This window comes from Vicia villosa, unplaced genomic scaffold (assembly GCF_029867415.1).
Source record: "Vicia villosa cultivar HV-30 ecotype Madison, WI unplaced genomic scaffold, Vvil1.0 ctg.001733F_1_1, whole genome shotgun sequence".
Classification (NCBI taxonomy): domain Eukaryota; kingdom Viridiplantae; phylum Streptophyta; class Magnoliopsida; order Fabales; family Fabaceae; genus Vicia; species Vicia villosa.
The window spans coordinates 59,479-72,034 of NW_026705712.1; the positions used below are offsets into that span (position 1 = coordinate 59,479).

Consider the following 12,556-nt stretch of genomic DNA (forward strand, 5'->3'; position numbering starts at 1 on the left):
GCATTGCTTTACCGCCGATGCTTGCGAATTTGCATGATGTATTTCATGTGTCTCAGTTGAGGAAATACGTCGCAAATCCGTCTCATGTGATTCAGATAGATGATGTACAGGTGAAAGATAACTTAACCGTTGAGACTTTACCTGTGAGGATTGAATATCAAAAGCTGAAGCAGTTACGTGGTAAAGAGATAACTTTGGTCAGAGTGGCTTGGGGAGAACCAGCTGATGGGAATGTCACCTGGGAGCTGGAAAGTCAGATGAAGGATTCCTATTCGGAACTTTTTACCTGAAGTATGTTTTCGAGGACAAAAACTCTTTTAGTGGGGGAGAGTTGTAACACCCCATAATTATTTCTTATTATTTAATTTAAATGAGGATAAATTATTTAATTTGAATAAGTGATATTGTGAGGATTAGAAGGAATATTGTGAAAAGAGGGATTACAGCATTTGGGAGAAGATAATGAACGTGAAAACCTGAAGAGCTTTGTAAAGGGGAAGACCGAAGATCAAACCTAAGGTAAGGGGGATTTGTTTTCGGTTAATGATTATTATGTAATCGATAGTGATAGAATTGTTTAGGATTATTAGTTGGGTCAATTAGATGTATGATGAATGAGTAGGAATGTTAGGTTTTGATGAATTGATGAATGGTTTCGATGTTAGATGACCTCTAAAATGTGTTATAATTTTAGTATATTATGTTGCTTGATGATGTTTTGATGAGGGGATGATTATGGTGTGATTGGACTGAAATTGAGAGAGGAAGGATGTCAGAATCGCAGCAAAATTCTGCATAAAACGCAGCATGCGTCAACCTGAGTGTCAGTTGCGTCGACTCATTCAGGAATTTGCGTCGACCTATAGTGTCGACTTACGCTTACCCGAGAGTGGTAGAAATTCTATGCGTCGACCTGAAGGAGTCCATGCGTCGACGCACATCATGCATTTTTTTGAAAATCTTCTGAAGGTCATAACTTTTGATCCGTTTGTCCGATTTATGTGTCGTTTTGGGCGTTGCGAAGCTAATTAGATGTTTTACATGATAAAGTGATAAAATGGGCGGTGGCAGACTTTATTTTAAAAACTCAATTTAATTGCTTTGGTGGATTGAAACACTGTATATGTATAAATGTGTTTATATATATATATATATATATATATATATATATATATATATATATATATATATATATATATATATATATATATGACCATGTGTTTGTGTGATGGTTTGATGATTTGTGATTGTATTAATATTAATATGAAGATTGTGGTGAATATGTGTGAATGATTGAATGATGCTTAGACATGTACATGCTTACGATGTTGATGAGATAAGATGAAAATAGACGATGTTAAGCATCGTATTGATGATGACATAAGTATGTGATATGTGTGCATTCATTCATGAATCATTTTCATTAATGATATATCCCGATGATGAGTGGGTTTTGTAGGACATAATTCCCATTGTGCGGAATTTGTGTCGGTGGACTGTATCTCGATGATGAGTAGATCAGTTGGATGGGTTCAGCCCATGATTTGGTACCACATGCATTAGTGTTACTTCATTCATATGCATTATAAGATGTTATGGTTTGGATGAATTGGGTTGTGATTGAGGATATATCTCGATATGTTTGAGGAATATGGATTATTGGAATGATTGGTATACATGTAGGTTGAGCGATTAATAATTCCTTGACGTTTTATTGCTTACGACTATATAATACTCGTTAATTGAGAATGAGACTCACCCTTACATGTTGTTTTTCAGATTGAGGAGTAGCGGCTTAGCTGATTTGGTGAGGATAGCTCTTAGAGTTCATCCATGAGTCGTGTCGGTCATGCTCTGATTGTAACACTGGGGAACGCTAGTTTAGAGATGAATTACTCTATTTTGATTTTATTGTTTTAGACTTGGTTTGGATTAATTTGCATGGATGATGACTATGCAACGTCATGAATATAATCCGCTGTGTTGAACATGAATGGTGTTTTATGTTAAATTGTTCCTCGTGTGGCATGACAATTGGCATTGGTGTTTATTTTGAATTAATTGTGATACCCTTGTATTTCATGTTTACTCTGAATTATTCTATTTATTTCCACGAGGTTTAGAAGGGTGTTACAAAACACTTCATGCCCATGAATTTAGGTTACAATGAAGGCTTCTTTAATGTTAACCTTGGAGCAATTATAGATAAGGTTTAAAGGTTGGAAGAATTGGGAAGGTCTCATGTCCAACTGTTTGAGGTGCTAGATTTTATGGGTTTGAAATTGTACGAGTAATAACTAAGACTTGAGCATCTTCAATCGATGAAGAAGGTGAAGCCTCCCCTAACGTATCGAAAGTGTTGGCTGCAACAGCAGTCGCGACAATGATGTTGCGTGCGATGGTCGAGCAAGTGGCTTTCGATGCTACCATGATAACAATAACTGGATTAACAATCTGCATGAGGAAGAGACCAGTGCTTTTAGAAAGAAAATATCAATGATGTGAGATCATGGTGAAGAAATGATGATTTTTTTGTGGAAATTCTCAAGAATCAGAAATCGATTCCCTAAAACGGCCCCATTATCCCATATAAGAACTATAAATAGATGAGATGAAATAGAGTTATAGTGTGGTGGAGTAAGATTCTATTAAGGCATAATAAGGGTGGACCTGCAAGTTTAGCACTTAAAAGTCCAAGTCAGTGAATGAGAGAATACCCGAAATGACACATGTTGGGTTTTATATAATATAAGCAATTAAAACCGTCCCCGCGTAATTCGACGCTTCATGCGGGTTGCCGTTCGGTCATATTCAATGGTGAAAATGTGTTGGAGGTTGGAATCAGATGCTTTCGACTTGGGTTTTAAAATAAATGGTGGAGATTATGGGTGAATATTTTTTCTCTCTCCTACCTCATTTATTTCAAAATGTAGGAGAGAGAAAAAAATATCGACACATAATCTCCACCATTTATTTTAAAATCCAATGGTTCAGATTCATTCTCACATTCTCATATAAATATGACATTCTCATATGATATGCACTCTCTCTCTCTCTCTCTCTCTCTCTCTCTCTCTCTCTCTCTCTTTTCTCTCTCCTACCTCATTTATTTCAAAATGTAGGAGAGAGAAAAAAAGATCGACACATAATCTCCACCATTTATTTTAAAATCCAATGGTTCAGATTCATTCTCACATTCTCATATAAATATGACATTCTCATATGATATGCACTCTCTCTCTCTCTCTCTCTCTCTCTCTCTCTCTCTTTCTATATATATATATATATATATATATATATATATCAACAAGATTAGAAAATAATAACCATAAATCATCAGCATATTTTCTTTTAAGTCAATAATGATCATTATAGTTTCACTACCTTATGGAACAACTGTCATCTACGATGGCTAGCTGGAAAACTAATTATTTTTCTTTTGCAGGTCATATTACTTTGGCGAAGAGTGTCTTGGAGGCATTAGTGATTTATCCTATGATGACAAAATTACTTTCTAAAGCTTGCATTGATAAGATACATAGTATGCATAAGAGTTTCATTTGGGGGATGTGATATAGATGAGAAGATACCATGCGGTCAAGTGGAATATGATCTCTAAACATAAAGATGCTGCAGGATTATGGCCTAGAAAACTTGAGTAGATGAATAAAACTTGCTTTATGAAGTTGGTATGAAAGCTCTATAATGATGATGAAGACCTTTGGTGCAAAGTGTTAAAGAATAGATACCATATGACGAGCTTTCATGATTATAAGAGTCAAGGATCAGGTTCGAAGATGTGGAAAGATATTGTTAGCTTATGTCCGCAAGCAGTAGAGCACGAAAGTTAAAACATTGGTGATGGAACCAATATCGTCATAGTTTATGGATGTGACGCAATAAGAAGGGACACGAAGACCATTATCAAAGACCCAACATATGAAAATTCATATCCAACAAAAAGTATACGATATTATAAGGTTATGCGAAATAATGGAGTATCAACGAATAAAGAGAAGGTTGAAATCATGGTAGACTGGAAACCTCTGAAAAATAATTGAGTCAAGCTTAATATAGATGAGGCGAGTAAGGCAAACAAGGAATAATTTGAAATATGCATGACAAGTATAATAGTGATTTCTCAAAAAATTTAACCTTGATATCAAGAGGAAAAAAAAAAGTGGAGTGAGTTAATTACTTCAAAAATAAAATTGGATCAAGTAAATAAACATAATTATTCTTTCATTTTAGCTCACAACTACTCTCTCTCTCTCATCAACTTTCCTCTTCTGCTCTATTCTCTTCTTCTACTTCAATTTTCCCTCTCTGAATTCACTTCACTCCAATTCAATTCAACCCAAATTCTCGCGCATTTTCATCAATCTCTTCTTCATCTCGATCCCTCCACTATCCATCCTTCATTTTCCCGCTAAAGTTAAACGGTTACACATCCCGCGTTGAGCTTCCCCAATTCGGCGAGCTAGGGTTTCCGCCGGATATCGATTCTCGCCGGGATTCTGTCGAAGTGACATAATCGCCGGCAACAATGGCTACCGACTTGCAGATGAACCCTCAGGTGGAGCAGATCCACGGCCAAATTCGCGATCACTTTCGAGCTCTCGCGTATGTTTCACTTGATCGCAACAACTAATTTTTGTTGAATTTGAGCACTCGCGTATCTAATGTTACATGATAATCTTTTGATGAGTTTCAGTTTGCGAAGTAAAAAATTGAACTTGTGAATTATGTTTTTTTGTTAGTGCATTGCTTTTATGATTCTAGAAATTTTGATGGTTGATATTGAATATAGTTTTGGTCAATGTGAGTTGGTAATTTCTATAACATACCAAGATGTTGAAATATAATTTGAGAGTTAATGGGTTGTACTCTGAAAACCAGAACAATGGGTGTGGGCTTGAGTAGCATTATGCAGAGTAAAGTACAGATAACAGGGTTGCAATATATGACATATGGGTGTGAAAGAGAGGGTGATTAGCAAAGTGGGAAGAGGGTTCATGTTTGAGTTAGAGTAGAAGGTGACAGCAGATACCAGTCCCATCACCCTACACCTGTTAGTAATTTTGAACCTTGTGAGTTTTTTACTCGACTTTCAATTTTGAACTTGTTGTGCTCTTTTGGGTGCTGAGTTCTGAATCTATCATGTGATTTGTAAATCTGTCCTTGTCCATCAATTTTGAATTGCGATGCTATGTTTGTGTATTCCGGCATGTCTGGTTTGGAATATATATTTATGGTATACGTAGTATTAAATTATATATAGATATTATAGATGCTTTTGGATGCTTTAATGCCTACTTGTAGTTGGTAAACTTGTAAGAGGCGAGTCTATGAGGATTTCATGTAAACTCTTGAGTAGAGGAGGAAGAAGGGCGAACCTCTCCAGACTTTTCTTAAATAAGCCTTGTCTCTTCTATGATAATCAAGGTTCATGCTTGATTTAAAGGTTTGTCATCCGACCTATCTCTAATTAGGTCAAATAAAGGACTACTAGGCCAATAGGGACAAAATTTATGCATCATATTCCTTTATCACTAAATAAATTTTTAGACTCAAGTTATGTATATTAACTAAATAATATACTTAAATCTTTACGAAGGTGAACTAGTATATGGTTTAGCTTGTTATAAATGTTTTTATTATATTAATAAAAAAATTCATATTATTTATATTGATTTAAATAGGTAGGATTATTAGGTCCAAGAGGCTTTTGAGATTGCTTATAGATTTTTACTTAATTAGACTATTTAAAAAGACTTGGTGTTGTCTATTTTAAAATATGTCTTGCCTGACCTGGTCATGATGTAGGCAAAGCTTAAAGGTGTATGTAGGCTTGAGTAGCCTATTTCAACCCCTACTTTTGAGGTTGATAACCTCGCCCCTAATAACTATATTTGACTAAGGCTATGATTGGATTGATGAGTTAGCACGGAGCGGAATAGAACGTGATGGAATGAAGTGGAACGGAGCGGAATGGAACATATATTTCATTCCATTGTTTGTGTATTTTTATAATTTTACGGAACATAACAAATTAGTTCATTCCATTGCATACACCTCAAATCGGATGGAATGAAAATTGAAGGATTAAATGAAATAGGATGGAATGAATTACATCATGTTCCATTCCGCTCAATCCATTGTTTGCAAATCCAAACAATGGAATCTCATTATTTACCACTCCATTCCATCCCATACCACAAATCCAAACATATTCTAAATTATCCTTAAAAAACAAGATAGATACCAACAAGCTGGAATCCTTAGGACACCTGTTAAGGCCAGGATTCATAATCCAGCAAGTTTTCAATGAAATGTAAAACATTTTAAGTTTTGAATTATTTTGTTAAGGGTCCCACATCAAACAGTATATGGCTTGAACATATGCTTTTAGGTGGGGACAATCCTCAATCTACAAGTCGGTTTCGTAGGAATGAGTTAGGCCCAACCACAATTCTTAACATGGTATTAAGAGTCTCGTTTAAGATCCGTTGGACCACCAGTATCAGGTTTTCGCTATCGGGTCACCCACCATTTATTTCCACGCTCCAGATGTCTAGTCCCGAGCGTGAGGGGTGTGTTAAGAGTCCCACGTCAGACGATATATTGCCTGAACATATGCTTATAAATGGGGGCAATCCCGAGTTTGACTTACATTCGGCATATCATAAGCTATTTTTAATACTTCTTCCAAAAATTAACAATTACATAAGCTGTTCTGATTCTATAATAACATGTATATTTTTTTGAAGGCTTTGAGAAAACCGTTACTGACTTTACTCTTGACACGCACCAGTGAAAACTATAGATAAAGTGGTAGTGAAAATGTAAAAGCTTAAGTCAGAGACACGGTCAAATATTAGCTGCTAGCTAGAGTGCCAGTATCTTCGTAAAAAAAGCACCATGGAATCTCCACCATCAAAGTATCAGGACATCATGTCCTACATAATAAGATCATGAAAATTTACATAATTCACACAGACAGTGTATATAAGTTAATGGTGTTCTTGTCCATCTCTTGTAATAAGGGCTATGGTACGACCATAAAATATTTTGTGGCCATGAGTCATTACAATAGTTTGTTTCTTTTTATCTCTTGAAACTGGATATATTTTTATCGATTGCCTCTTTCTTAGTGATGGGCCAATGTCTATTATATAATTTTTCCTTTATTTATTTGTTTATCTTAATACATGTGATGTGTCATGCGGGTTATTCGTACTTTTTTTCTACTTCAGTCATGCCTCCTTAGCAGTTGGCACTACCAGAGTCATGGTTTACTTACTCCAAGAGAAAGAAAAGAAATAAGAATGCTTAATTATCTAAATAGATATTTCATCTATATTAAGTATTTGTCGATAGTTTTAACATACTCAAGTTTTGCTCCCAGAAATGGCTTCCAGAAGCTGGACAAGATTAAAGATTCCAATAGACAAAGTAATCAGCTGGAAGAGCTCACGGGGAAGATGAGAGAGTGCAAAGGGTTAGTCCTGGATTTATATCGTTGCAATTTGATATCTCTTGCTGATGACTGAACTATGAAAATGCAAATTCCATTCAAAACTTATCTGCTTTCTAATCCATATTGGCCACATGATAGAATTTTTTAACAGTTGCAACTAATTCTAATAACAAAAGAGCTCTTTAATGGAAATTTATATCCTGTGTCAGCATGCCAGGTTTTGAATGGTGATATGGGTAGCATACAACCTTGTTATATATTTTGTTTGCCCCCGTCGAAATGTGCTTTCCAAATTATTTTCTTTTGACTACTCATTTGTCTTTTGCCATATGTTATTCTAATAGTGAATAAAGCAAAGTTACATTTGATTTTTGACATATTTCACAATTTGATTTCAATGCATTCCCTTAATCATATGATGCATTATGTTGTTATAATTCTTCCAGTTTGATAAAAGAATTTGATCGTGAAATTAAAGATGAAGAGGGCAGAAATACCCCAGAAGTGAACAAACAACTAAATGATGAAAAGCAATCAATGGTCAGTACCCAAAATCTGTCTATTTGATATGATCATGCTGGGATTGTCTTCCAAGTGTTGTGAATTTGACTTTCAATTTCATAGTTTTTAAAAACTTTATAAATATTTCGCACGACCAATTGGCTCTCAAGAACACTTTATTGTCACAGCCAATGGATAGTTTATAACTTTAATTTATTGGGAGTTTGGAGGTTGCTATTTCTTAATGAATAAACATTATAAGGTTCTAGTTGGACTAGATAATGCATGGTCTATCAAGTCTATATTTGGTACCTAGATGTTATAATTTTATTCTCAAATACAAGCATGGTCTTGCAGAATGATGGAAACTGGGTTAACTGGATCTAGTGCATTAACTGTGCTAGATTACACACTTTATTTGGTTTCTTCTTGCAGAAAGACTTTTCTTCAAGCTTTTTTTTTTTTATATAAACCTATAGTCTTCTTTTGGATACTTGGAAGACTTATAGGACCTCTTTTTTTTTTTTTTTCCCTGTTAAGGTACAGCTTCATTGTATGCTTGGAGTCATACACGAACCTTGTAGATTTTTCCATTGAAGTTGGGACTTGGGACTACTATTAATTGGGATTTAGCTCCTTTAAAGTGAGATGAGAGTAAGGTGAGAAAATCAAAGGTTGATATTTCTGCACATCCATAATTTGTTAGGCATATGCATGTAATATCAGTAGCGATTTATTCATTATTGGTTCATATTATTCAGTTTAGACTCTTAAGTGATTTTCTCACTTTAGAGGAGATAAATTCCATTAATTGGCGACACAGTTACTAGAACTATTACAGAGAGAGCAAATAGACTAGTGAGGACTTTCTATAGTGACTTTTCAGATTGAGAATACTTTTTGATCATGATAAATTGTAAAGAGTAATCTTAGAATAGAAAGGGAGATATGAATTAGGGGTGGGGTGGGACCCAGAATCTTAGGTAGCTTGAATAGATAACACCAAGCCAAAATCCAGCAGGTCGTACCAATTTGGAAGAAACCAAATGGCATGGGAGAAAGTCCATTATTATTGATTATTAAGATTATTAACAGATTAATGGATATGCAGCATACATTGCATATTTCATGGGCTTGCACCAAAATCACTTTATTTTTGTTTGCTCACGTTCCTTTTTCTTTTGCAGATCAAGGAACTAAACTCATATGTTGCATTGAGAAAAACGTAAGTTCATCCATATAGTGTTTTGCTGACAGAATAAAATTGTTTCTTATACATTTGGAACTTGCTCCCAACGAAGGTTTTAGAAATTATTATATGAATTTTCCCTATGAGCATAATGGTTAATATTCACTGTAGGCATTAACCGAACCAATAATTCAAACTATAACTTTGTTCCATTTTTTTGTTTTTTACAGCTTTGTAAAAGTATGCTCTTTTTGGCTATTTGAAAGTTTGTTGTGATTTCAAAACATTATTTTGGTGATTAATAGGTACATGAGTACCATTGGCAATAAGAAAGCTGAACTTTTTGACACGGGAGCAGGACCAAGTGAACCCATGGCTGAAGAAAATGTTCAATTGGCATCAAGTAAGAATTTTCTCCTCACAAGTCATAACCTTAATTGCTGGTAATATATGGAGTTGATGTGAATTCTTAGTTTATAGTTCCTTACGCATATCTTTAGACATTGAATTTTTTGTTTATACTTTTTCTTACTTCATGCTGGTGGAGCTTCTTTGTAATATTTCCCATTGGTTTTGGTCTTTGATTTTAATTTTAAGCCATGTTTCAACCAGTGTTGTTAAATATCGGTTATATCGCTGATATACCAGTTTTTCATATCGGAATTTGGCTATCCGATACGAAAGCCGATATTCTGTTTCAATTTCACTATGCTCCGCATATCGGCCGTTTTCTGGTATACTAGTATACCGGTTTTGAATTTGATATCAGAATTAAGATTTTTCTGATCATTTTTATAATAAGTCATATTAAAAAAATATTTGAAATATAGAATGTGAAGAGGGGGAATAAAAAAGTAGGCTGTGAAGAGGTGCACAATAATAAATAGAAGGCTGTGAAGTGGTGAAGAGAGGAAGAGGTGCACAGTAATAAATCGAAAATGTGAAGAGGTGTATGGTATTAATAGGAGAGAATGTGAAGAGGTAATATTAGTTGGTGTGGGCCTAATCCTCATAATATTACCTCTTCACATTCTCACCTAAAATGGGTCTAATTGCTTGGGCCTTTGAACTTATGCCTCACATACACCTTTTCTCAAAGCATAGGCGGTAATGGTTGAGGATTGGCAGTTGGAGTAATAGCTTTTTTTAACAAAGATACATGAAAAACAGGATGAATTCTAGCTTCCGGAGGGAGATCCAATTGATTAACAACCTGTCCAATAATCTTGGTAATTTTATAAGGGGCCATAGAAACAAGGACTCAACTTCTCATTAATTCCCATAGCCAAAGATTTGAGTCTATATGGTTGAATTTTGAGATAAACCCAATCACCAACATAGAGCTGTCAATTTAGGGGGCTATTAAATTTGGGCCTAAAAAAGTCTAGGAGTAGTCCCTAAATATATAGGCCCCAAAGTTAGAAGGCCCCAAACATATATGTGCTTTGATTTTATGGAAGTTGTACCAATACCAATGCGATAATGGAAGCACTTCTCAATGTTTATGTTTTCTGTTATATCCAGTCTTTATCTACTCATCTAGCATATATTTTGTATGCTAATTTTTTCGCCACGACTTACTTCATACACTGGGCTGGGGATTGGGCCTTTTTCTGGATGTTATGCTTTTATGTGCAGTTAATAAATAGATTTCTCATTAAAATGCCTATTTGGCTTGTCCTCTAGAAATGTCAAATCAAGAACTTATCAATACTGGGATGAAAACGATGGATGAAACTGATCAGGCTATAGAAAGATCTAAGCAGGTGACTCTTTTTAAACATTTACGACTTTGTTGCCCTTGTACCTTTATTATTAACATTATATTGAAATGTAGGTTGTACATCAAACAATTGAAGTAGGTACCTCAACTGCCACCACCTTGAAAGGCCAAGTAAGTTTATTTGTACATTGTGTGTACATTTTTCAGAGCAAAGAGTGTATCTGATCCCACTTCTGATTTTCTTTCTATTATCAAACTATGCAGACTGACCAGATGGGTCGTATTGTTAACGAGCTTGATTCAATTCAGTTCTCAATTAAGAAAGCCTCCCAGCTTGTGAAAGAGATTGGAAGAAAGGTCTCTTCATTTTCATTGTGTCTATCCACTATTCACAATACTCCCAAAATTTTCATGAAACTGAAGTATTAATAGTCTTTACATTGTTATATCAGGTAGCTACCGATAAGTGCATCATGCTTTTTCTGTTCCTTATTGTGTGCGGTGTAGTTGCCATCATTGTTGTAAAGGTACTATCTTCATCTATCTATTAATTGCATAATCTTGTGTAGTATATAAATTCTTATATTGCTGACTGATTATTATATGTACAAGACCAACAATAAGCCTATTTTTGTTAACTGCATCTGAAATTTTGCAGATTGTGAATCCACACAACAAAGATATTAGAGATATCCCAGGATTGGCGCCTCCTGTTCCAACCAGGAGGCTTTTGTATGTTAGAACTGAAAAACATTTTGATTAATTCTTATATCTTACAAGAGTTTTCTCCGTCCTCATGCCATCACCTTGAGTCTTTGTTATCTTGGATGACATGAAAGTTGAAGTAATGTTTTATCAGGGCATCTTTCGGAAATCATCAATCAATTTTAAATTAAAATTTTTCATGCCTGAGCTGTGTATATCCCTGTATGTGGTTCTATGTATATCAATCACACTGAGCGTCGTTTGCTTTTTTTAGTGCCTTGTTGCTCTGTAACATTTTAAACATTGTTGGTCTAGAATGAATATAGTACTGTATTATGGGACCTATGCTTTACAAGTCCCATTCAAATGAGGCTTTTCCCTCCTTTTTTTTATTTAATTTTTTTTTTAATTTGATGTATGTAATCATTCAAGCATATACATCAATTAGGTTTTGATGCATCGGGTGTATAAAATTATATCCATTATTGTTTTAATATGAAACTTTGCTATCTCATTTTGATATAAATAGAAATATGGGATTTAAATATTATAAGTATTTGAAAATCAATTTGAGACACCTAAATTTGATAATTCTTTTTGTAGAAATAGACTTTATATTTTTTGAAATGATGAAGAATTACATAGGCTCTGTATACAGAATACAGAGGGCATAAATTTAAACAAAAATCTAGCCTAAAAATCAGTTAGATTAAAAAAAGTAGGGGAATTAATCTCTATATAGTGTTGATTGCAATTACAGTAAAAATAGAAAAGATAACTAGTTGTTATTTACGAAACAGAATAATTTAATTTTTGTGTTTAATTTTTGTGTTGATTCTTTCACGATTCTCAATTTGGATGGTAGATGTTGATTATATCCAAACTGAATCTAATAGTCTTGTATAGGGAAAGGGATTGTATACATTACTTGGAAGTTTTTTTTTTTTTTTTTTATAAT

General features: G+C 34.4%; 1 protein-coding gene across 2 annotated transcripts; it reads left to right on the top strand.

Moving 5' to 3' along the window:
• The first annotated feature begins 4,229 nt into the window (after nucleotides 1-4,229).
• Nucleotides 4,230-12,306, top strand: LOC131636442 (novel plant SNARE 13-like). Of its 2 annotated transcripts, XM_058907053.1 has the most exons (11): nucleotides 4,230-4,623; nucleotides 5,323-5,464; nucleotides 7,409-7,501; nucleotides 7,927-8,020; nucleotides 9,169-9,206; nucleotides 9,476-9,573; nucleotides 10,857-10,936; nucleotides 11,008-11,064; nucleotides 11,158-11,250; nucleotides 11,346-11,420; nucleotides 11,552-12,306. In XM_058907053.1, the coding sequence occupies exons 3-11, from the start codon at nucleotides 7,485-7,487 to the stop codon at nucleotides 11,654-11,656; spliced, it is 657 nt and encodes a 218-aa protein (XP_058763036.1). In that variant the 5' UTR covers nucleotides 4,230-4,623; nucleotides 5,323-5,464; nucleotides 7,409-7,484; the 3' UTR covers nucleotides 11,657-12,306. The 2 variants fall into 2 exon arrangements, with proteins under 2 accessions (XP_058763036.1, XP_058763035.1); XM_058907052.1 differs by lacking the exon at nucleotides 5,323-5,464 and having other exon boundaries at nucleotides 11,552-12,299.
• The last annotated feature ends 250 nt before the right edge of the window (nucleotides 12,307-12,556 follow it).

What these genes read in the sequence shown, in the direction of transcription:
- LOC131636442 (XM_058907052.1), top strand. Translation starts at nt 4,547, where the DNA reads ATGGCTACCGACTTGCAGATGAACCCTCAGGTGGAGCAGATCCACGGC. An exon ending in CTATAGAAAGATCTAAGCAG is followed by an intron (nt 10,937 to 11,007) that starts GTGACTCTTTTT and finishes ATTGAAATGTAG; the next exon opens with GTTGTACATCAAACAATTGA. An exon ending in CCACCACCTTGAAAGGCCAA is followed by an intron (nt 11,065 to 11,157) that starts GTAAGTTTATTT and finishes CAAACTATGCAG; the next exon opens with ACTGACCAGATGGGTCGTAT.